This window comes from Lolium rigidum, chromosome 3, assembly GCF_022539505.1.
Source record: "Lolium rigidum isolate FL_2022 chromosome 3, APGP_CSIRO_Lrig_0.1, whole genome shotgun sequence".
In the NCBI taxonomy this organism is placed as follows: Eukaryota; Viridiplantae; Streptophyta; class Magnoliopsida; order Poales; family Poaceae; genus Lolium; species Lolium rigidum.
The window spans coordinates 93027967-93054443 of NC_061510.1; the positions used below are offsets into that span (position 1 = coordinate 93027967).

Here is a 26477-nt window from a genome sequence, read left to right on the forward strand (position 1 = left end):
ACGACAACCCTTTAGTACCGGTTCATTAGTACCGGTTCGTAAGGAAACCGGTACAAAAGGCATGGACGGAAGCCCAGTTTCTACTAGTGTACCCACAAGCGGAGCTCCAGCCAAATTGTTGCCCGGGCCGCCCAAAGAAGTGAGCAATTTTTTTCTTTCATGGCCCAATTTTTCTGTGTCTCTTTGATGTTTTCGGCTGAGATGGGCGGGCCATGGTCCAGTTTAGCCGCAACAGAGCTCCGCCAGTGCCCATACCTATACACTTTCTACTTAATGGGTATGATATTTTTCCATTTACGTACCCATGGGTATCTTTTTGTCCCATATTCATACACCTAATGGGTATTAACCGGCTAGGAACGCGGGTAACAGTTACCCACTGCCATCCCTAGTTCAAGTTGTTGTTTTCTTGTTTGTTTCTCCCTTAATTTTCTTTCTCTTTTTCCACCCACTACTGTTTTCACTGTTTTTATTTTGATAAAACAAATATTCGTGAAGTATTCCACACATACTATGGTGCTTGTCATCATACATTTTCTTGGTTCTACCAATCTCATATTTTTTGTTAACCATTGTTTAACATAAAAATGGGTCGTGTTTCATTACTAGTGCAAAAATACTTATGGACAATCTAACACTAGCGGTGTGTCTAAATAGGGACACGCCACCAATAACATCAGTGGCGTTCCACTTTCGCATACACCACCAATAACATCACCAGCGACATGCCAGCCAAAAGTGCACGCCATTGGTAAGTGAGCCCATGTGCGGGAAACATGAGAGAGATACTAGTGGTGTGGCCTTCTAGCCCTTCTACATATGTTAATATATCTTATTGTGTTCTATATGTGTGAATATATCTAATTTCTTATCATCTATATTATAGGTTTTCCAAGCTTTGGGATACTTCAGGGAACAATATGAAAACAAACCTTTCACCTTGACTCATTGTTGGATGGCAATCAAAGAATGTCCCAAGTGGTGGAATCTCTATTCACCACTCCAAAAAGATGACGGCAATCATTCATCCCAAGGAAATAAACGTAATAGTTCATCAACAATCGACATTGAGGAACCCCTAAGTGTGAGGAACCATGCAATTCAGCCGGGGGGGGGGGGTACCAATTCCAAAGAGGGTGCAAAGTGTGAGACTTCCACACTCACATTGCAACATACATTGTAGGAGTTGCTAGCCAGTAAAGAGGTCTCAACTAAGAAGAGGGAAGAGAGGAGAATCCGAGAGAAAGAAGAACACATGAAAACTTCCTTGAAGTACAAAAAAAAAGGTTTAGAATTGATGAGTTCAATGCACGATCGAGAGCCTGGGAAGTAGATCTCAAACTACTCACCAAGGAGGACCGGATCAATATTGTGTGTTTGTATGAGCTACGCGCTATTTGCGATCCTTTTGATACTTAGATCGATGTATGCCAGGCAATCGAATTGGCAAGTTGTGAAATCTATTTTCTATCTTTTTATTTTATGTAACTTTGTCATATGAAAAATAGACTGAAATTTTGCAAAATGGGCCAAAAAAGGGGACAATGGCGGACCAAATGTGAGGTGCGTGCACCAAGCGGACACAGCAGGACGCCGCTCGGCCATGACCTCTGAAACAACACATTTTGTGTGTAAAATGGGGGTCAGTTGAGTTGCCCTAAGGTACGGTGTAGCCTAAATATTGAAGGACACCTAGCTAACCACCTTGCATTATACATGTCCTAAAGGCAAGCTCCATCTTTTGATGCGGCCCAAGGTTAAGAAAAGTCAAAATGGTGATCGATAGAAAGACTGCGAGATACAGAAGAACTACTAGTGCCGCAGAGGCATCTGAATCCTACAGAGAGGGAGGCTCCCTTACCATTCCATGCATTCACTACTCAAATGAGCTGTGCCCGAGCTAGATCTGGGCAGAACTATAGGACTACCACCTACCGTCTGGCTAACAATCATCACCTACGCCCTGCGTTCACCTACTGTTCTTCTGGAACCAGACCTGGTGGCACTGTACAAAACCCCTGTCTATATAAGCTCCACCTGCACATATGTAGCCACTCTGTCCCTCATCACATCAGTGCCTCCACGAGTCCTGACCGGCTACTACAACTGTTCAACACTCTCTCAGACTAGGTAGGCAGAGATGGCTCCTTGTCAGGGACATGACGAGGCGCCTCGCTCCGGCCCGGCCCTCGTCGTGGGCGCCACCGGCTACATCGGCCGTTTCGTCGCCGAGGCCTGCCTCGACAGCGGCCGCAGAACCTTCATCCTCGTCCGCCCCGGCAACGTCTCCCCCGCGCGGGCGGCCTCCGTGGACGCGCTCCGCCACAAGGGCGCCGTCATTGTCGAGGTAAATGCAGACACGATCACACGAGATGCGACGTCCCAGAAATATGTGCCAATAAAATGCGCGAGCGTGATGGTTTCAGGGTCGCGTCGGCGGGAAAGACGGGAGGAAGTTCGTGGAGACGGTGCTCCGCGCGCACGGCATTGAGGTGGTGATCTCGGTCATGGGCGGCGCCAACATCCTCGACCAGCTCGGCCTCATCAAGGCCATCCAGGCTGCCGGCACCGTCAAGGTACGTACTTGCGCGCGCGCGAACATTTGCACAGAGTTTGCTCTTCGGCACCTAATGTTGGCGTTGCGCAGAGGTTTCTGCCGTCGGAGTTCGGGCACGACGTGGACAGGGCGCGGCCGGTTGGGGCTGGACTGGCGTTCTACGAGGAGAAGCGCCGCGTCCGGAGGGTGGCGGAGGCGGCGGGCGTGCCGTACACCTACATCTGCTGCAACTCCATCGCCGGCTGGCCCTACTTCGACAACACGCACCCATCGGAGGTGCCGCCGCCGCTCGACCGCTTCCAGATCTACGGCGACGGCACCGTCAGAGGTACGTCGTACCGACGCCTTAGCCCTCAGATTTGTTCAATATTTTTGCGTAAAGATCCGCCATGCACAATGCAATGCTGATGATTCTACCCATAGCTTTCTTCGTGGCTGGAGCCGACATCGGTAAGTTCACGGTGAAGGCTGCTTACGACGCCCGGAGCATGAACAAGGTCGTTCACTTCCGCCCTGCCTGTAATCTCCTGAGCACCAACGAGATGGCCTGCCTGTGGGAGAGCAAGATCGGCCGGACCCTGCCGCGTGTCACGCTTAGCAAGGAGGACCTGCTCGCCATGGCTGCAGGTCTGGCTACTTTTTGCCCGAAACATCTCATGCAATGTGCTCCTGCATCATGATCACCGATCCACTGCGTATTATCAATTTGCAGAGGACATCATCCCGGCGAGCATAGTCGCGTCGCTGACGCACGACATCTTCATAAACGGCTGCCAGACAAATTACGGCATCGATGGGTTGAGGGACGTTGAGATATCCAGCCTTTACCCTGACATGCCATTCAGGACCATCGATGAGTGCTTCGACGACTACGTTCGTGCACTTGACCTGGAGGAGGAAGAAGCTACGGAGAACAAGAAAAGCAATCCGCCCATGGTGGAGATATTGGCAGTTCATCCTATGTGTGCTTAGTTCGAGACGAGTACAACCAAGCAACATTTGCCCTCCTGTGTTTTCTTCTACATTGCACGATTGATTGAGCGGTTTTGTGTCCATTCTACTATATGTTTGCGAACATTAAAGTCATGGCAAGGGTGTAACACTTACGAGCACCACCGAGCGGGCAGGTGAATCTGCATCCTTGTTTTTCTCGAAAATTTGCACCGCTTAGTGTTAAGTCAATATATGTAAGTGCCTGATTTATTTCAAAATTTTCTGAAATTTAGATTTTTTTTCTGGCGCACTTTGAGGTCGAGGTCATGAGTACATGAGAACATTCACCTATTTACTTGTGGTCTTGTTATATTCTTTTTTACTTGGTTGGCTGATTAAATAATACTTTCTGCTACATTATCTGGTCCAATTTGTGCAAATCACATGATCTTCATTTCACAACACCATGTAAATCGACCATATGTGGCGATTTGCATGTTGTTTTCATGGATGGTAAGGATTAAACTAGCATGAGTAATCCTCTAGTTAGCATCTCTACAAAATCTGTAAATATGGTCGCCAATCCTAATTTCCTTAGATTTTGAATAAACCATAATAGTATGCAAAACAATCGACCCAACTCAAACAATCAACTAATCCAGAACAACATTCAAACAAAAGAAAAATTATTGACCACTAAATTATTGGATATATAGGTCTAACTTTCTTGAGCACTACATTCTGGATAGGTCGAGAGTCCAAGCTGTACCGATTCTAAGAGGTAAGAGAGAGCTTTCTGACAACGATAATCTCTTCTAAGCAAAATAGGTGTGCTAGAATAGCAATTTTGCATGTTTCACCAAATATTTTCTCTACTATCTACATGATTCATCTGATTGCTTTTCAATTTCGTGCAATTGAAGTGTTGTGTTACGTGCTAAATAATTGTATCGATGCCTACAACTCATACATTTAATAAGGTTATCATAATAAATCAAATGGTATTACAACGAAACCCAAGTTAATTATTTTATTGAATGACGATAAATTATTAAATAGCAAAAAATTACAAGAGATGTCAATGTGTGGGATCAAGTCATATGACAAATGACGAAAATATAAACTTCAATTGCAGTAAGTGTGTGCAATGATATTGAGTTGTATACATATCATCTATCATTCATATTGAGAACAATATTTGGTGCGTTAATTTTTTATTATTTTGGTTTATGATTGGTTAATATTAAATTTTATCACACCCACTAACTGCTTGGATTTTTGTGTAAATGGATTCCAACATGCATCTTACTCTTACAACATCTCAGGCTAGCGTGAAAAATAAGGGATGAGAGTAAATTTGTTCCGAACGGCCATGAAGTCAAAAAAATTTGGAAGAATAACCATGATGTGTTTTTTGTCTATATTTATACTTCAATCCGAACATGGATTGAGTGTTTTTAAGTTAAACTATTTAAGAAAATATATAATATGTCAATTTATGTTCTTCCGAGCATGCAATAAAAACTAGTATTATAACTTCCATAACATCATTTGTAGTTTTATATTTATGTAATCAGTTGGTTATTGGGCCAGAATCGATCTTCTCCACATCAAAGTATTCATATAAAACTGAAATGACTAGCGTCATTTGTAGTTCTTAAACATACACTACTTTACTGAACGATAAGCGTTATTGTTAATTTTTTTCTGTGTGGATACTCAACATATTTTACTCGCACATTCTCGTGTGTGGGTTTTTTCAAGAAGATAACTTCCCAACACCTTGAGAACATAATATGGTAAATGCAAATCACCTCCTTATATGATGCAGCTCATGGCCATGTGAAGTCTGCTACTTGTGATGATCTTAGCCATGACATGTTATAAGTCCTAGAAGGTTCACTATAGATATCTACATTTAGAAAATTACATTTACATGACTAACTAGTTCTAGTATCTTATTAGACTAGATGTAGCAAATGTATTGGTATCGTAAAATTATGGTCAAGATACATATAGTACCGAAAAAGTGTTTTGTGCAGTGTAGGGCATAATTTAAAATTTAACACATGGACCAATTTCAGAGGTACAACCGTACCAGTAACATTTACATGATTGAAGTTTGTTCAGAAAAAAATAGATGGCAATCGAGATAGATGTTCCCTGATGCATACTTTATTTTCGCACCAGCTGACCAATAGATATCAAAATGTTCAATCCACCAGGAAACCTTCAGATTCCAGAACATTTGGATGTATGACTCAAAGACCATTTTGGGCCTCGTCCCAAGGGAAGCAGCAGCAAAAACAACAGGTTGATGTGTGATGTCGAGGGATCGTCTATGTCTCCAATGTGTGAGTGTGTAACGTGTACGCTCCCTTGTAGTTTTCCTACTAATATTGTGTCATGTTTGATTGCATAAAAAATTGGATGGGTGTACCATGTACGTAAAAACATCACAACTCGGAGTTGTGCTGTGTTAGGGGGCTTCGGTGTCTCGGTGATGAGAAACTGGCTTACCCAGATAATTGGGTAGATGGAAGTACATTTGTGCTTTTGGCGCCAGCCCTTGTGCAGAAGGTACTCAAAAGAAAGCCAAGCGAACAAAGCAGGTGGCAAAACATGATCGTCAATGCCAAGTGACATTGCTACAAACTTCCCCTACTGCAACAGTTTCCCAATGGACATCGCAAAATAAGACCTGTGGGTGGACCGCTAACGGGTAACAAGTAACTCGCTCAATCAACACTCGTGTTGCTGTGTAAATGGAGCACCTTTTCATCCGATGCTCGCAGCAACAGTTCTTTTCTAAAAACAGATGCAAGATTTTACATAAACAAGAAATTTACTGACTAACACAGTTTTCCAGTATTATGTCCCTTTTTGCCATGCTTGTTCGTGATTAGAGTAAAATAAAAGAACCTGATTGATACACGTCTCCATTTGTTTTTCCAACACATGTTTGCACAAGTTCTATTACACATAACTGGGGCCCTGTTTCAGTGTTGTTTCAATGCAGAGCTCAATTTACAAACTTAAACGGACTAGCTTGCAGAATCACCAGAATATACCTGGGAGACTAGCAAGTAAGAAGTAATGGCAATCAACAGCAGGGAAATGAAAACATGCAAGTATGTGTGATCGCATAGCACAAGCCATCAAACTAGCATGTTTCAAGTAACACAAGCATTCTTAAACACTCGTCAGTACTTTACAGGCAAGGTCATGTTAGAAAGGGTGAATGTTCACCTGGAACCACATCATCAGTCTCAATATAGAACAGCTGTGAACCGGTTCATATTCTAGTCAATTTAGTGTACATACGTTTTCTAGGAGGGCTACCATTTTACATGCTCTGTCCCCAAAAAGCCATTGGCATTTTCGGTCGAAGGAAATCCACAACTTCGCAGTATGAGTATTCATTTCATTGAGTTCCAGATGTTCAACAAAACTTTGATGCTAAAACTGCGAACAAACAGCCATATGTACCTCAAGCAATCACTTTTGCAAAGGCCCCAGCATCTTGGAATTAGTTGGGTGCACCATCAGGCTGTTGGGGATTGTCTACCACCACTTGACGCCGCTGACGCTCTCGCAAGTACAGGACAGTTACAAGGCAAGCAAAGAGAGTCAATATCGTTGCATTCCCTTCATCCATCAGGACATCCTCTACCCATTCCTCAACTACAGGATATATCTCCGGCAGCGAATCAATAAAGTGAACCTGAAATTAAGAAAGATTTAGCAACACTCTGGAAGGACCAAAACAATTGTGTTGACAACAAAGCATGGCTGTAATACTCGACATGACGAGACCATGATGATAATACAAATACAGCATGCAGAGTAAAAACCAAAAGCAACATTAATCATCAGATGACTATGACTAAGGATAAAATAAGCAGTGAACTAGCAATATTGCAGTGCTATACTTGAAATGAACTTTCAGGAATCAGCACTGAGAACTAGAGGTGGTAAAAAAAATTACAAGCTTAGAAGCACAAACTGAGCACTTTTAACAGTTTCTGAACTGGTTTGTTGTTGTTGTTGTTGTAAAGATGGTATTTCACAACTCAAAATAGCGCATGTTTGGGAGAGGCCAGGGTACATTACATATCAGCATCAAGTAAGAACTGGCTAACTATCAACAGATGATGAGCACCAGAGACCCAGCAAGAAATGGGCTAGGAAAAAGTTACCAGATAATGCATATGCGTAAATGGGAACAAAAGTACCAAATAATGAAGCCAATTTGAAATACATATACAAGTGAACTATAAAAATACATGATTTTTCTTGTATAGGGAAAAAGAGAAAATAATGTCTTACCACAAAACTGCCAGCATAGTTCTTCCTTATCCAAAGACTAGTTAGGGCGAGCATGACAGGGAACTTAGCTGCTGAATCCACCTCGACAGCCTGATCATAATATCTTTTTGCCATGTGCAGATCAAGGGGAAGCCCATGACCATGCTCATGCATGTACCCAAGGTTAAACATGGCCTGTGCATTAGACTGTGATTGAGCATGCATATATGCTTCTGCTGCCCGCTCATAGTCCCTCCCTACACCCTGTAACACAGGACAGATCCAACATGTTATTTCAGCAATAATACTATAACAGTCTCCAGAGAGCGCTCAGTCCCCTAGTATTTCTGAAGTAGAGAAGCAAATTCAGAAGCAGAACTAAGACTCTGCAACTAACTTGAGAGTGCAACCCATTGTTAAAATACATTTTGTGACTTTTCGTGTTTGTGAATTTAGAAACCATGTTTTACTTGGTTATCCAAATAGTGACTTTGGTTAGTTTCCTCATAAAGCATGACAGAAGATTTATCTCAAAAAACGTTCCCTACAAATGCATAGCTTCAGAGACAGCACTTATATTGGATGCAAAAAGATGGTTTGTATTGGTGCCAAATAGATTCCATATTCTTTCAAATGTCCGAAGACAAAACTAAGAGGAAAACAAAAAATGAGGACCACACCTTCAACATAAGATATTAGAGTCCCTACAAAATATGGTACTTGATATAAATTTGTCAAATACTTTTAGCAGAAGCCAGTAATTAAGAGAAGACTTCAGGATGTGCTGTAGCAACTCAGAGGATCATTACACGTACCCGGCCATAGTAGTAGGCATCACCAATCAACAAAGCAGCATGTTCATTACCCTGCTCAGATGCTTGCCACCACAAAGCATGTGCACGGAGATGTCTTTCCGTATCTGTACACAAGCCAGACTCTCCCATGCAAATATGTTCGTCGCCATACCTATCAAGAATCCAGGCGGCATTGCTTTGGGCAACCTCGTACCCAAGATCCGCCATTCTAGAATACAAGAGCAATGATTTCCCTATGTCACCTTTTAAATAAGATTCCAGAGCCCATCTAGATAGTGAGCTCCAGGGGCCCCTCTCAGCAACAGACTTGTACAGAACAGTTGCCTGAAACAAGCAAGACTAATGTGTCAGTTATTTGACAATATCAGTTCAATCATCATTTCAAAACAATTAATATGTCTTTGTATCATTATAAACTAATATCATGGAAACAAATCAACAAAGTATATTATAGCATTATCTCTTCTGCAGTTCAACTTTTTTATCTACTATACAACAGGAACAAGAGCTTGATCAGCCAGAGCAGAGCATTTTCTCTTCAACCATGAAACTGGAAATATATCCTTCAGCATTGTGTATCATTTCTTTAGTTAATTACAAACATAAAGGTGACAAAGGGCAAATGCACTATAAATCTAAAGATGGTAGGCGCAGTTACATGCACACGTGACACTTTCTTTTTCAGACAGGCAACTGCAGCTGCTCCACAACATCTGCCATTGCACTGTACAGCTGCAGGCTTGCAAATATTCTAGCAGACAGCCATACCACTCAGCATACAGCGACACTTCCATAGAAATATTTTTTACAAGCCATATTGATTGCATCACATTTAGATTTAGAACACACTGCTACTAAAAGGGGAAGTGCAAACATGCTGCAAATCAGATATTCTGTATTGATAGAGAAATGAGTGAATACAATTATTATTTGCCATTTTCACTGGAGGCTGGCGGTTGAAATATTAACTAAGCAGTATTTTCATGTTTTTTTCTTGTAGCCTTGAAAGTCGAGCCAATTAAGGAAGTTTCGCAAGATATATGATACATCAATATCAGATGCGGTTGATTCAGAATAGAACTGGAAATTAAAATTCAGGAATTGACTTCCACTACCAGCTTTCTAAAAGCACATTGAGGGGCAGAATATGTCTACTCCCGTGCTACGCTGATCTAATTACACATGAACCATGGGAGCATCCCATTGTTATACACTGATGCTGATCTGACCAAGGAATGCTCATAGAAGCATATAACAGACGATTTAATTAGACAATTAATGCAACAAGATAATTATCATTAGTTCATTACCATATGGAGGTTCCTCTTAAGACCAATGCCTTTTTGGAACAGCTTTGCCACTTGATAAATAGCTTTTGGTTGCCCGGCATTTACTGCACGAAGAAAATAATTGCATGCAGTCATCACATCTCTTTTTACACCAATACCCTTTAGATGCAACACACCAAGGTTATAATAACCCCCATGCTCCTTATTCTCAGCTGCAATTTCAAAATATTCCTTGGCCTACAACAAGAATAAGAAGAATAAACATATAAGATCCTCATTCCTCAAGCTTATGAGTACAGCGATTATTACAATATACAGAACTGTGTATCGTTGAAAACTAGCAACAAAGCAAAATATCCAATATTATAACTTCTGTTAATAGCCAAGTGGATCACAAACTAAATTTCCATAGGTCTTAGCATTTATAAACTGACTGTGCATAACCGAATAACATTTGTAGATGAATTCTTCGCCGTCAGCAATTAGTTGTGTCACAAGACCATTCTTTAATAATATCCGAGTGAACGTGGGTCTAGAGTTTACTGTAACTCTGTTCGAAAAGATTGCTGTCATAATTTACATCAATTTGAAAATTGATGTGCATGTGATACTAAATCATTGTTGTAACTTACTCGTATGTGCCTCCTAAGTTAGGCTAGCTAACACAACAGCTGTTAACCAGTGTCTCTAACCAATAACAAAAATAGCACAAGTTTAACTGTCTAGGTGTTATGACCTACTTAAAACATGCAGCTGTATTTCAATTTCTAATATTCCTTTTGTCCCAAATTAATTGACTCACTTGTCTAGATATGCATATGCATTGACTCACTTTTGTCTAGATACATGCATATCTAGACAAAAGTGAGGTCAATTAATTTGGGACGGAGGGAGTAGGAGTACATAATACTCCCTCTGTTTCTAACTATAACGTTTTGGTAGCTCAAATTGAGCTGACAAAGCTAGCAACAAAAAATGAGCTGACAAAACTTCGCATATTTAGGAACAGAGGTAGTAATAAGACTTACTTTGGTCAAGTTTTTCTGCTCCACTCCATAGCCTTTCACATAAAGATAACCAAGTCCATTGTAAGCTGAGTATTGTTGCTGATTTGCTGCAAGTACCAACCATTTGTATGCTTCGGTGTAGTTTCTTTCCACTCCAGCGCCTCTAGCATAGATTTCCCCCAGAAGCTCCATAGCACGTGTATCGCCTTTCTCCACGGCCTTAGAGAACCAATGATATGATTTGCTGTAATCGCGCCTGAGTCCTCGTAGGCCATAGTAATACAGAAGCCCTAACTTGTACATTGCAGCAGCATTGCCTCGTTGGGCCTGGTACTCTGTGATTTGAAAATCTTCATCATCCTCGCCACGGGACTTCCTCAAGGCCTCCTTGTTTTCTTCAGTTCCACTGTGTAGCCGGACTGGTTCAATCACTGGTGGCTCCTTGGAGATTAAGGAGCTTGTCAGAGCTGCCTCCGCAAGTTCAGCATATAATGTGACAGCCTCTTCGTACATCTGCAAAAAGCAAATCGATCAAGTTGACAAATAATACACGATCAGAAGAAATACAACTAGATTTCAGCAGCTTAATTCATGTCGTTTCAATCACCTAAAGCTGCAAGTTGAGTTTTGAAGTTGAGTTGGACTAGTAAATAATTAACAGGACTAGACCCACATTGGAGGTAAAATTTGAAATCGTGCTAAGAATTACATGTACCAACTAACAATACTATAGGCTACCACTTAATTTAACAGAGCTAGCCAACAAATAGTCTACGGAGACGAAAATTGGCATGGATTTTTCTGTTAAACCATGCGAGGCTGATCCTGCCATTTGCAAGCAAGCAAGCTAACCTAATAAAAAATCACTCAATCACGGGATCCCCACTAGAATGCGCAAATTGCACAAGTAAGCAAACAACTGAGCTGAATCACCTCACCTCCTGGCGGAAATAGGAGTATGCGAGCGCCATCTTAGACTGGAGATCTCCCGCGTCGGCGGCGAATTTGTGCAGCAGGAAGGCACGCGAGCGGGACACCGGGCGCGTCATGCCGGCCCCGGTGAGGAACGCCAGCGCCGACTGCGCGCCGGGGTGTCCCCCCGCCGCCGCGGCCTCGATCTGCGCGGCCGCGGTGGAGAACGCAGCCTCGTCCCCCGAAGAGGCCGCCGAGATCATCGCGCGGGTGCCCGCGACGAAGAGCGCATCGGACGGCGAGCCCGGCTCATCGTCCGACGGGGAGGAGCTGGTGGGGTCGAGGAGGGGCACCCAGGAGGACGGGGAGAGGAGCGGGTCGGTGGCGGGGGAGTCGTCGGCGAAGTCGTCCCAGTCGTCGGCGTCGCCGTCGGCGGAGGGCAGCGAGGGGTGCGCGCCCGAGGGGTCCTTGAGGAAGTCGTCGCCGGAGAGGACCAGCACGAAGGGACGTACGGCGGCGGCGCGAGGGAGTAGGGCGGCGAAGGTGACGACGGCGAGCAGGAGGAGACGGCGGTGGAGCGCGCCGGCCATCATCGGAGAAGGCACCAGACGAGATCCCCGGTGCTACAACAGTGAGTTGGGAATTTAGGGGATGGTGACCAATAGACTGACAGGTGGGGTTGTCCAGCTACGGCGCGTCACGTTTTTGGCGGTGACGTGGAAGTTGAGGCCATGGTTTGACGTGTACCGCGCGACGTGATTGGCTGGGGGTTTCGTTTGCAACGCTGTATCGCTTACTTATCTTTTCCTTTCACAAAAAATTCAAGTTCGCAACAACAAGAGTGTGTCAACGCCAAAAAATAAAACAACGAGAGTTTGTCTTAGTAACTCTCAACTATGTGAAGGTGTCTTCTTGAAAAATCCGCTCTTGCAGCGGAGGCTCTCCTGCCATCATTTTTGTGACTTGTGCTCTCCTGCAATTTTGAGACACCACAAAATCTCAAAAGATAAGAATATATCATCAAAATGTTTTCTAACAATAAATACCACATATATATATATATTTATTTATAGTAACAAATAGTACATGGTATTGCCATTGTTTAAAAAATCGTTCGAGATACCGATTTATCGGCCGATTTATCATGTATCGGTGGCAGCCGATAAGATTTTGGCATATCGGCTAATTTATCGCTGCACCGATATTTTGGCCGATTTCAGTCTGATAGCCGATATTTCTCCCGGTTTAAAGTGGAGTTCCTTTGAAATTCGGTCTAGCAGTCGCTATTTTCATCTTATTGTCTTGTAGAACGATGCATTACCTCAGATTTTCCATTCTTATTGATTCAAATGCAAGGAATCGATGTAATACTTATGTTCAATGCTACAATATTATTTCTACATAGCATATTATATAAAATTTAGGGCCGAAAATAAGAATTTACAAAAATAAGCCGATAAATGGTCGACCAATAAAATTGATTAATCGGCCGATAAGTGATTAATCTCCATTTTGAGACCGACCGATAAGTTAATGATTAACGATTTCTTGAACATTGGGTATTACAAAATATAAAGTATGAAATGAACCAACAAATTTTCGAGGTCTTCAAACTCTTTTTTTATGACACAATCTTTACTTCCTTGAGACAGTCGAAGATAGAAACCAAACCACATATCTAAAAATATCAACGAATGTTCTCCCATAATTTTAATTTGAGCCGCAATGACAAGGCTACATGCACGCACGTAGCCATTGAATTAGTCAATCACCATCGGCAAGAGTACCAACACCAGTGTGCCATGGAAAAGCAACCGAACAGCTTGATCAACGTTGTCAGGAACCCGATAGTACGAATCACCGTTGTCGAGGATGTAGCAGCCGGGACAAATATTGTGAGGACAGACATCCTCGCGGCAACCAAAATCATAGATATCCTGCGAAGCAAGATCCGAAGAACCATACCTAGAAAACTTTAATCTTCAAACACCACCATTGACGCCAGGAGGAAGATCTCGTCGTCGAAAAGTGGGTAGAAGATCAACTACTATAGATGATGCCATCTTCATTGATTTTCGGAACAAAAAGAAGACAACTACCTAAAACACCAACCTAATCTTTTAGAAAAGCACTACTTTTATTGAAACCTTCACTCATAGATCAGATTCCCCAACCCCTGACACCGGTGAGGCGGGCCATAGGTGGAGGAACCGATCTATGGTGGAGTAGGAGGTGGAGGCGGTGGCTCTTCTTCGTTTCAACGGCAGCACAAGAGCGATAACTAGATGAGGTTTACTTTGGGATCCAAAATAATCTTTGTTTATATCATCAAAATGTTTGTGCTACAAAAAAAACAACGTGATTTTTTGGCTCACATGTGCGTGGGCACCCTATACTCAAAATACGATCAAAAGACTTATTAAAAGGAAAATATTTTAGTACATCCACGCATGGGTTGCAAACGACTAACAAACTGGATTCGAAGCCACCTGTCGTAATAGTACCTGCGGGTTCTTTCTGTGGAGCCTTCAAATGCAATAGCTAGCTGCCCAACGGCCAATGCCACAGGCAAATCTCCATTTTCCAACTTATACAACTCTTTGGGGTCCAAAGATACTCGATGGGTGTTTCCGTCACTGCCCATTTATTTTTCGAGATTCTTGCCCACCATGGTAGATAGATAGATTCCTGATGGCGTGTATTTCACACGTTCGTTGGGCAACCCCAAGAGGAAGGTATGATGCGCACAGCAGCAAGTTTTCCCTCAGAAAGAAACCAAGGTTTATCGAACCAGGAGGAGCCAAGAAGCACGTTGAAGGTTGATGGCGGCGGGATGTAGTGCGGCGCAACACCAGAGATTCCGGTGCCAACGTGGAACCTGCACAACACAACCAAAGTACTTTGCCCCAACGAAACAGTGAGGTTGTCAATCTCACCGGCTTGCTGTAACAAAGGATTAACCGTATTGTGTGGAAGATGATTGTTTGCAGAGAAAATAGTAAAACAAGTATTGCTGCAGATTTGTATTTCAGTATTAAAAGAATGGACCGGGGTACACAGTTCACTAGAGGTGTCTCTCCCATAAGATAAAAGCATGTTGGGTGAACAAATTACAGTCGGGCAATTGACAAATAGAGAGGACATAACAATGCACATACATGACATGATAAGTATAGTGAGATTTAATTGGGCATTACGACAAAGTACATAGACCGCCATCCAACTCGCATCTATGCCTAAAAAGTCCACCTTCGGGTTATCATCCGAACCCCTCCGGTATTAAGTTGCTAAACAACGAGACAATTGCATTAAGTATGGTGCGTAATGTAATCAACAACTACATCCTCGGACATAGCGCCAATGTTTTATCCCTAGTGGCAACAACGACAACACAACCTTAGAACTTTCTCGTCATCGTCCCAGGTGTCAATGCAGGCATGAACCCACTATCGAGCATAAATACTCCCTCTTGGAGTTAAAAGTAAAAACGGCCAGAGCCTCTACTAGAAACGGAGAGCATGCAAGATCATAAACAACACATATGTAATAACTTGATAATTAACATGACATGGTATTCTCTATCCATCGGATCCCGACAAACACAACATAGAGTATTACAGATAGATGATCTTGATCATGTTAGGCAGCTCACAAGATCCAACAATGAAGCACAATGAGGAGAAGACAACCATCTAGCTACCGCTATGGACCCATAGTCCAGGGGTGAACTACTCACTCATCACTCCGGAGGCGACCATGGCGGTGTAGAGTCCTCCGGGAGATGAATCCCTCTCCGGCAGGGTGCCGGAGGAGATCTCCGAATCCCCGAGATGGGATCGGCGGCGGCGGCGTCTCAGTAAGGTTTTCCGTATCGTGGTTTTTCGCATCGGGGGTTTCGCGACGGAGGCTTTAAGTAGGCGGAAGGGTAGAGTCGGGGGCCAGACGAGGGGGCCACACCATAGGGCGGCGCGGGCCCCCTAGGCCGCGCCGCCACGTGGTGTCGCCACCTCGTGGCCCCACTTCGTATGTTCTTCGGTCTTCCGGAAGCTCCGTGGAAAAATAGGCCCCCGGGTCTTCGTTTCGTCCAATTCCGAGAATATTTCGTTACTAGGATTTCCGAAACCAAAAACAGCAGAAAACGGGAACTGGCACTCCGGCATCTTGTTAATAGGTTAGTTCCAGAAAATGCACGAATATGACATAAAGTGTGCATAAAACATGTAGGTATCATCAATAATATGGCATAGAACATAAGAAATTATCGATACGTCGGAGACGTATCAAGCATCCCCAAGCTTAGTTCTGCTCGTCCCGAGCAGGTAAAACGATAACAAAGATAATTTCGAAGTGATATGCCATCATAACCTTGATCATACTATTTGTAAACATATGTAGTGAATGCAGCGATCAAAACAATGGTAATGACATGAGTAAACAAGTGAATCATAAAGCAAAGACTTTTCATGAATAGTACTTCAAGACAAGTATTAATAAGTCTTGCATAAGAGTTAACTCATAAAGCAATAAATCAAAGTAAAGGCATTGAAGCAACACAAAGGAAGATAAAGTTTCAGCGGTTGCTTTCAACTTGTAACATGTATATCTCATGGATAATTGTCAACATAGAGTAATATAACAAGTACAATATGCAAGTATGTAGGAATCAATGCACAGTTCACACAAGTGTTTGCTTCTTGAGGTGGAGAGAGATAGGTGAACTGACTCAACATAAAAGTAAAGAGAATGGTCCTTCAAAGAGGAAAGCATCGATTGCTATATTTGTGCTAGAGCTTTTATTTTGAAAACATGAAACAATTTTGTCAACGGTAGTAATAAAGCATATGAGTTATGTACATTATATCTTACAAGTTGCAAGTCTCATGCATAGTATACTAATAGTGTCCGCACCTTGTCCTAATTAACTTGGACTACCGGATCTTTGCAATGCACATGTTTTGACCAAGTGTCACAATGGGGTACCTCCATGCCGCCTCGTACAAAGGTCTAAGGAGAAAGCTCGCATTTTGGATTTCTCGCTTTTGATTATTCTCAACTTAGACATCCATACCGGGACAACATGGACAACGGATAATGGACTCCTCTTTAATGCATAAGCATGTGGCAACAATTATTATTCTCATATGAGATTGAGGATATGTGTCCAAACTGAAACTTCCACCATGAATCATGGCTTTAGTTAGCGGCCCAAAGTTCTTCTCTAACAATATGCATGCTCCAACCATGAAGGTGGTAGATCTCTCTTGCTTCGGACAAGACGGACATGCATAGCAACTCACATGATATCCAACAAAGAATAGTTGATGGCGTCCCCGAAACATGGTTATCGCACAACAAGCAACTTAATAAGAGATAAAGTGCATAAGTACATATTCAATACCACAATAGTTTTTAAGCTATTTGTCCCATGAGCTATATATTGCAAAGGTGAATGATGGAATTTTAAAGGTAGCACTCAAGCAATTTACTTTGGAATGGCGGATAAATACCATGTAGTAGGTAGGTATGGTGGACACGAATGGCATAGTGGTTGGCTCAAGTATTTTGGATGCATGAGAAGTATTCCCTCTCGATACAAGGTTTAGGCTAGCAAGGTTATTTGAAACAAACACAAGGATGAACGGTACAGCAAAACTCACATAAAAGACATATGGTAAACATTATAAGACTCCATACCGTCTTCCTTGTTGTTCAAAACTCAATACTAGATGTTATCTAGACTCTAGAGAAACCAAATATGCAAACCAAATTAGCAAGCTCTAAGTGTTTCTTCATTAATGGGTGCAAAGTATATGATGCAAGAGCTTAAACATGAGCACAACAATTGCCAAGTATCAAATTATCCAAGACATTTTAGAGTTACTACATGTAGCATTTTCCAATTTCAACCATATAACAATTTAACGAAGAAGAAACTTCGCCATGAATACTATGAGTAGAGCCTAAGGACATATTTGTCCATATGCTACAGCGGAGCGTGTCTCTCTCCCATAAAGTGAATGCTAGGATCCATTTTATTGAAACAAAACAAAAACAAAAACAAACCGACGCTCCAAGCAAAGTGCATAAGATGTGACGGAATAAAAATATAGTTTCGGGGAGGAACTCGATAATGTTGTCGATGAAGAAGGGGATGCCTTGGGCATCCCCAAGCTTAGATGCTTGAGTCTTCTTAGAATATGCAGGGTGAACCACCGGGGCATCCCCAAGCTTAGAGCTTTCACTCTCCTTGATCATATTGCATCATACTCCTCTCTTGATCCTTGAAAACTTCCTCCACACCAAACTCGAAACAACTCATTAGAGGGTTAGTGCATAATAAAAATTCACATGTTCAGAGGTGACACAATCATTCTTAACACTTCTGGACATTGCATAAAGCTACTGGACATTAGTGGATCAAAGAAATTCATCCAACATAGCAAAAGAGGCAATGCGAAATAAAAGACAGAATCTGTCAAAACAGAACAGTCCGTAAAGATGGATTTTATTAGGACACCAGACTTGCTCAAATGAAAATGCTCAAATTGAATGAAAGTTGCGTACATATCTGAGGATCATGCACGTAAATTGGCTTAATTTTCTGAGCTACCTACAGGGAGGTAGACCCAGATTCGTGACAGCAAAGAAATCTGGAACTGCGCAGTAATCCAAATCTAGTATTTACTTTACTATCAAAGACTTTACTTGGCACAACAAAACATAAAACTAAGATAAGGAGAGGTTGCTACTGTAGTAAACAACTTCCAAGACTCAAATATAAAACAAAGTACTGTAGCAAAATAAACACATGGGTTATCTCCCAAGAAGTTCTTTCTTTATAGCCATTAAGATGGGCTCAGCAGTTTTAATGATGCACTCGCAAGAAATAGTAGTTGAAGCAAAAGAGAGCATCAAGAAGTAAATTCAAAACACATTTAAGTCTAACATGCTTCCTATGCGTAGGAATCTTGTAAATAAACAAATTCATGAAGAGCAAAGTAACAAGCATAGGAAGATAAAACAAGTGTAGCTTCAAAAATTTCAGCACATAGAGAGGTGTTTTAGTAACATGAAAATTTCTACAACCATATTTTCCTCTCTCATAATAACTTTCAGTAGCATCATGAGCAAACTCAACAATATAACTATCACATAAAGCATTCTTATCATGAGTCTCATGCATAAAATTAGTACTACTCCCGACATAAGCATAGTTATTCTTATTAACTGTAGTAGGAGCAAATTCAACAAAGTAGCTATCATTATTATTCTCATCATCAAATATAGGAGGCAAAGTATCATCAAAGTAAATTTTCTCCTCAATGCTTGGGGGACTAAAAATATCATGCTCATCAAAACCAGCTTCCCCAAGCTTAGAACTTTCTATATCATTAGCAACAATGGTATTCAAAGTGTTCATACTAATATGTTCCATGGGTTTTTTAATTTTCGCATCAAACCATCCATGTCTTAAATCAGGAAATAGAATAAGAAGCTCATTGTTGTCCATTATGCCAAACTAGTGTAATCACACAACTTAGTATTTTCAGGGGTGGCCATTTTAGCAGTAGTAAATAAAGCAAACTAGATAAAGTAAATGCAAGTAACTAATTTTTTTGTGTTTTTGATATAGAGTGCAAGACCGTAAATAAAGTAAAGCTAGCAACTAATTTTTGTGTGTTTTGATATAAGTGCAGCAAACAAAGTAGTAAATAAAATAAAGCAAGACAAAAACAAAGTAAAGAGGTTGGGAAGTGGAGACTCCCCTTGCAGCGTGTCTTGATCTCCCCGACAACGGCGCCAGAAAATATGCTTGATGGCGTGTATTTCACACGTTCGTTGGGCAACCCCAAGAGGAAGGTATGATGCGCACAGCAGCAAGTTTTCCTCGTAAAGAAACCAAGGTTTATCGAACCAGGAGGAGCCAAGAAGCACGTTGAAGGTTGATGGCGGCGGGATGTAGTGCGGCGCAACACCGGAGATTCGGCGCCAACGTGGAACCCGCACAACACAACCAAAGTACTTTGCCCCAACGAAACAGTGAGGTTGTCAATCTCACCGGCTTGCTGTAACAAAGGATTAACCGCATTGTGTGGAAGATGATTGTTTGCAGAGAAAATAGTAAAACAAGTATTGTTGCAGATTTGTATTTCAGTATTAAAAGAATGGACCGGGGTCCACAGTTCACTAGAGGTGTCTCTCCCATAAGATAAAAGCATGTTGGGTGAACAAATTACAGTCGGGCAATTGACAAATAGAGAGGGCATAACAATGCACATACATGACATGATAAGTATAGTGAGATTTAATTGGGCATTACGACAAAGTACATAGACCGCCATCCAACTGCATCTATGCCTAAAAAGTCCACCTTCAGGTTATCGTCCGAACCCCCTCCAGTATTAAGTTGCTAAACAACAGACAATTGCATTAAGTATGGTGCGTAATGTAATCAACAACTACATCCTCGGACATAGCGCCAATGTTTTATCCCTAGTGGCAACAGCACAACACAACCTTAGAACTTACTGTCCCAGGTGTCAATGCAGGCATGAACCCACTATCGAGCATAAATACTCCCTCTTGGAGTTAAAAGTAAAAACTTGGCCAGAGCCTCTACTAGAAACGGAGAGCTTGCAAGATCATAAACAACACATATGTAATAACTTGATAATTAACATGACATGGTATTCTCTATCCATCGGATCCCGACAAACACAACATAGAGTATTACAGATAGATGATCTTGATCATGTTAGGCAGCTCACAAGATCCAACAATGAAGCACAATGAGGAGAAGACAACCATCTAGCTACTGCTATGGACCCATAGTCCAGGGGTGAACTACTCACTCATCACTCCGGAGGCGACCATGGCGGTGTAGAGTCCTCCGGGAGATGAATCCCCTCTCGGCAGGGTGCCGGAGGAGATCTCCGTAATCCCCCGAGATAGGATCGGCGGCGGCGGCGTCTCGCAAGGTTTTCCGTATCGTGGTTTTTCGCATCAGGGGTTTCGCGACGGAGGCTTTAAGTAGGCGGAAGGGCAGAGTCGGGGGCCAGACGAGGGGGCCACACCATAGAGCGGCGCGGCCCCCCCCTAGGCCGCGCCGCCACGTGGTGTCGCCACCTCGTGGCCCCACTTCGTATGTTCTTCGGTCTTCTGGAAGCTCTGTGGAAAAATAGGCCCCTGGGTCTTCGTTTCGTCCAATTCCGAGAATATTTCGTTACTAGGATTTCTGAAACCAAAAACAGCAGAAAACGAGGAACCGGCACTTCGGCATCTTGTTAATAGGTTAGTTCCAGAAAATGCACGAATATGACATAAAGTGTGCATAAAACATGTAGGTATCATCAATAATATGGCATAGAACATAAGAAATTATCGATACGTCGGAGACGTATCAATTCCTTTCTCTATCCTCTTTTTATCCGAATCTTAAAGCACAATGAACGATGATGGAAACACCCATACCCATGCGTGGGTGTACAAAATCCACCCTCTTATTAAAAACATATAACTTAATTATATATGGATATTTATATTTCTAATGTGAAACTAAAATATCTAATTATGTAACCTACACAAACATGATAAATTGTACTGTTCAAAATATAGGGGTAGACGTACTATTCATAATATAACAAAATTTCATCTTCTCTTTTTTGTGTGTAGGTCACATATAGCCGAATGTTTCCTTAAAAAAAAATCCACGAGTTAATATTATGGTGACATGTGCATGCGTGCATTATTTCATTGTTTCTAACACATTCGGTTTTTTGGATTATCATGTCCTGTGATATATATGTGCTCCATCGTAATACCTTGTGAAACATAGTTTACAAAAGTTATAGGGTTGCTAGCGGGTGGGTTTGCGGGCAACTGATTCAAACTCAACTCGCATACACGTGGTGCAAGTTATTGGCCGGTTCTAATTGGTGCATGTAGTACAACTTATACTAAACCATCCCATTTTGCGAGTCTAAGCAGGACCTGTGCATTTGCAACCCTAGTTATACATAAAACTAACTCACTTCTATGCTTTGATTTATCGGGCGATAATGGAGAAGGTAGCTTATCAGTATTCTCGCAAGTTAGTATGTTCGTACTTTATCTAGGTTGATACATGAGTATTGCTATCCCACTTAAAAAGGATGATTATTGCTAGAAAAATGAGTGAATATAGGACAACCAAAATTCCAGTATAGGAAAGATTTATGAATGTAATGTGTGCTATCATATTCAAGCATGGCCAAATTTAATTTAAAAAATCATTTTTTGTGTGTAGCACAAAAAATAGAAACTTAATACTCAGAATAATTTCTATCTTTTCATAAATTTAAATTTTGCAATCGGTGGCAAACTCAGTTTGAACAATGTATGCATTTGTTTCCTATGATCTTAGTAGCATATCTCATCATTGAGAAAGAAACAGTCAAATAAATACTAAATAAAGGCTCCATTTACTGCGAACTGGATTTGTGATGCCACTAATTAGATTCAGACCGTCCTTGTAAAAAGAAGATCGTTGAATGAATTTGGCGCCCGACACTTATTTCCACTTAACCATCTCTGCCAATCTCAAAATGAAAGAACCTCAAGAAAATGGATTGAGGAACACCCAACACTTTAAAGTAAAGAGTACTAATTTCTCAAAGTTAGTATAATCAATATAATTTTTTATGAAAGACAGAACCCCCCCCCCCAACCCCCAACCTATTAGGCTTCAACAATCATTAAGTAGTATTGAAATGGGTCAGAGTTAGTTACTCGCTTCGTCCAAAATATAAGGCATACAAGTTTAATAAAAAGGCAAAACCTTCTAAATTGATCAAGTTTATATAAAAATATATGAACATATAGAATACTAAATCAATATCAATAGATTCATCATAAATCATAATTTCTCAATATGTCTATTTATTATTGTAACATGTTGACATTTTCCATAAATATTTGATCAAACTTAGTAGGGTTTGACTTTTAACTAAACTTATACGACTTTTAATTTGGGACTGAGGGAATAGTAATTTGTGTAACATTCATTCACTTAGTCTTGATCCGCATGGCAATGACGATGATATAAAGAAAAATGAACCCGCTTGTGATAGTGAGGGACATCGTCAAATGTAATCTCTATGTTTAAGTAGTGTGTGAATAATACGAGAAACATCAAATGGAACCCGAGGCTCCGAGCTCCATGTAACTTGATTTGTAATAATTGAAAAACTTTATCTTTTACTTCAGAAAAATCTACAAGAGTATGTGGATGTCTATTATGTACATATATAAGTTCTCATAGCATTATGTTCATTTCTGGCCTACAGAAAAAAGAGAAATGTGAAAACAAAGAAAAATACTTTTAGAATGCCCACTTAGAGCCATATTTGTGTGCTCTTTGTATCGACAATAATGTACATGCTCATAGAAATCATCTTTATGTATGTGTACAAGAAAAAGCAGATTCAATTTTTTTTTTGGAAATAAAGTGCTACATGTTACTTGGAAGCCATATGTCCACAAATTGTATGTGGATTTTGCTCCTGTTCTTGTTTGCACCTTTTAGTTTAGATTAACTCTAGCGACGTTTTAAATTTTCATCCAGCCATGTTCATATGGTAGGATACTTGTATCTGCAATATTTAGTGCAAAAAATGCTAGATTGTGTCCTTCTTAAAAAAGAATGAGATGGTTAGAATAGCACAACTTTATGCAATGTATTTGTTCGCATTCCATGACACATGAATGCAATTTTTTTCACCAACAAGGTTGTCTTTTTTTTTTATCGAAGGCTGCAATATATTAAACAGAGGCACTCTCGGATGCCAAAAGGTCTACAACAAGATCTGGGGGTATAGCACCCACGCCTTACAAACTTTATTTTTGCAGCTAAATTTTGCTAAACAATGCGCTAAACCATTGCCAATACATCGCACGTGCCTAATAGAGTGATCGACGAAGCCACGCAACAATGCTTTGATCTCGACCACCAGTGGTCCATGAAGAGATCGATCAATATCGCTACTCCGGAGCTTTGTCACAACACTAAGATAATCCGACTCCAAACACACCTTGTTGATTTCCCTTCCCCCTGGATAATAACAATGCCTCTTTGCAAACAAGGGTTGTCAGGATCATGATCATGTCATGGAATTCGACGAGTTCATGATCCAAGTTAAGTGGGTTGATTATATGATTCTAGTTAGTACAACTTATAACATTATGACCCTCATGGTTATAATCCTGCCATTTGTGATCCTACTAGAGGGGTTACAATCTGGTTGAAAATTGCGATTTTGGCAATGCACCAGATTTTCACAAGTATTGTAACAACTACATACATGTGTGGTTGATGAATCAAGTTTGAGTGACATTAGACTCAAGCAAAAAGAAGATAAAATTGTGGCATATGCAAACTTTGTAACCAACACCAAGAATCGGTTGCCCTTCTTCTCTACAAATGTACCATTAGGATGCGCTCCATCTTAAAGAACTGGCTTGGCCTCCAAGAAATCGACCCAAGTTGGCAATATATTCACACGTAAATGATTAATGGATTAAGGTGATCATCCACAAAAGAGGGAAATTGCGGAGAAGCATGGCTTATCTTACCATGTGGTCCCTTGGGAGATTTGGAAGGAAAAGAATAGTCATGTTATTCGAAACCAATCCATGATGTCGATAATGCTTGTGAGAAAATCAAGGACGGGGCAGGGATGTGGTGCCTTGTCGGGCTAAGGCCCTAAATAGTGTAATATCACGAGAGTAGATCTTTTATTTTTGTTTTGTCGTTTTGGTCAAAGACTGGCTTGTAAGACTTCTTAAAATTTTCTCCTTAATCAATCGTGACAATGGACGGTCTTTTGCATTGTTTCGAAACAATCAAAAAGATGCACTATAAATATTCATTTTATTCTAAACCCTTGTATGGATTCTACATTTCTCCACAGTAAAAAAACAAAAGCCCAACAGTGTGATATATATTGGTTCAAATCTATACCAGCTGGCTCATTCAATTTTTTTTGAATTTTTCCTAGAACAGTGTCACGTCACGTCTCCATGTTCCTGGTCTGCTGCATGCATACTTGTATCTATATGCGACCCATACTAATACTACCTATGTTCCAATATAAATGTCGCAGTTTTGCATAGACACAGAGATATATGCACCTAGACGTATTTTTAGTGTGAAAGATACATCCATTTCTAAAAAAAATTGTAAGCAATTATTTCCAAATCTGAGGGAACGAATTGCACAAGCCAATCCGGGGTTCTTTACTTAGTGACATGCCGGCGATCATTCATACCCACACCATGCATCACCTACCACTTCTCATACATAACACATGAGCTGCTGTACGGTCGTATCGTTCTCATGATACTGGCAACTAACATACGCACATCACACACGGAGCCTACACCATCACAAACAAGTCACTGGGTTCCACAACACTTTACTGGTGTTTCCGCATGCACACACATAGCAAGTAGCACAGCTGCAGCTCAGCTTCAGTTCGCATTGACGGCCATCTTCATCCCTTGTCCGCAGTGGCCCCTGAGGCTGCAGATGAAGTAGCTCGTCCCGGCTCCGAGCGTGAAGCGGTCGCCCCCTGAGCTGTACGTCGGACCGGAGCCCTGGCAGCTGCTGTAGCCGCCGGCGTCCACCGCCACCACGTTGTGCACCGACGGGTTGTAGTTGAACACTGCGCCGGCAAATCAAAGCAACAGATTGAAGCTCGATCAAGACCAAAACAGCTGTAAATGCGACGAGTTAACGCGGAGGATTAGTCGACCGCAGTGACGGCTTCGTCCACTCACCGAGCACGTCGCCGGCGCGGAAGCTCTTGTCCCTGGTCCAGCTGTCCGCGGCGAACGACCAGTCGACGGTGTACGTGGCGGCGCTGGCGACGTCGGCGCCAAGGAGGAGGCACACGACGACCAGGCCGAGGGCGAGGCCCTGCGTCGCACTGCCTCTTCCCTGAGCCATAGCCATCACTCTCTCTTGCTGCTTCTCTGCGTGTAGGGGGTGGAGAGGGAGCAGAGAGTGACTGCCAAATTTAGTTCCGTTGGGTTTTGCTATGGACACAACAGAGAGCGTGGGGGCGGCATTTATAGAGGCTGAGAGGGCCAAGCAGGCAACGTACGTGGATCCAATCACAAGTAGTACATGCTAGACGGCAGTACATTACTGTTGTTGTACCGGAAATGGAGCAGTGGTTGTACCAAATGCCGTAGATGGTAGCGCACGCCGTCCATGGATCCACGGAAGCTGCGAAATGTCAACTGAATCTAGGTACATTTCTCAACACGCATCGTGCTTCTCTTACCGACTGCTAGCTCTGAAACTTGAGAATCTTTCTCAGGCACCACAAATTTCCGGGCGGGTACCAGGCTTGATTGCTATCGTTGTTCACTTTCAGGGAAAAATGTGAAGTGTCCGGAACAATGTGATTTCCCCGTGCATGTTGTTGCCGCCAAACCCGTTTCTTACTTCGCGATCCATGCAGCTAAGTATCATTTATCATGTTTAGGTATCTCAAATGTATTAGAACGCAACGAAACAGAGTAGTTTAGTGCACCAAAAAGGGAACCGGCGAAAATATGTTAGTATCTGATGTTATCGTCATTTTTTTCGATAAAGAGAATATATTAGTGACAC

General features: G+C 41.8%; 3 protein-coding genes across 3 annotated transcripts; 1 reads left to right on the forward strand and 2 right to left on the reverse strand.

The window, feature by feature from the left end:
• The first annotated feature begins 2140 nt into the window (after positions 1 to 2140).
• On the forward strand, positions 2141 to 3529 carry LOC124699354 (leucoanthocyanidin reductase-like). Its single transcript, XM_047231668.1, has 5 exons — positions 2141 to 2347; positions 2427 to 2576; positions 2648 to 2885; positions 2981 to 3184; positions 3270 to 3529. The coding sequence occupies exons 1-5, from the start codon at positions 2141 to 2143 to the stop codon at positions 3527 to 3529; spliced, it is 1059 nt and encodes a 352-aa protein (XP_047087624.1).
• Positions 3530 to 6631: 3102 nt separating this feature from the next.
• LOC124701949 (ERAD-associated E3 ubiquitin-protein ligase component HRD3) lies at positions 6632 to 12429 on the reverse strand. Its single transcript, XM_047234052.1, has 6 exons — positions 11848 to 12429; positions 10931 to 11422; positions 9924 to 10139; positions 8614 to 8937; positions 7820 to 8062; positions 6632 to 7214 (listed from the first exon to the last, which is right to left on the reverse strand). Exons 1-6 carry the CDS (start codon positions 12412 to 12414, stop codon positions 7020 to 7022), a joined length of 2037 nt encoding a protein of 678 aa, XP_047090008.1. The 5' UTR covers positions 12415 to 12429; the 3' UTR covers positions 6632 to 7019.
• Positions 12430 to 25327: 12898 nt separating this feature from the next.
• LOC124699857 (chemocyanin-like) lies at positions 25328 to 25805 on the reverse strand. Its single transcript, XM_047232087.1, has 2 exons — positions 25637 to 25805; positions 25328 to 25521 (listed from the first exon to the last, which is right to left on the reverse strand). Exons 1-2 carry the CDS (start codon positions 25803 to 25805, stop codon positions 25328 to 25330), a joined length of 363 nt encoding a protein of 120 aa, XP_047088043.1.
• Positions 25806 to 26477: the final 672 nt, after the last annotated feature.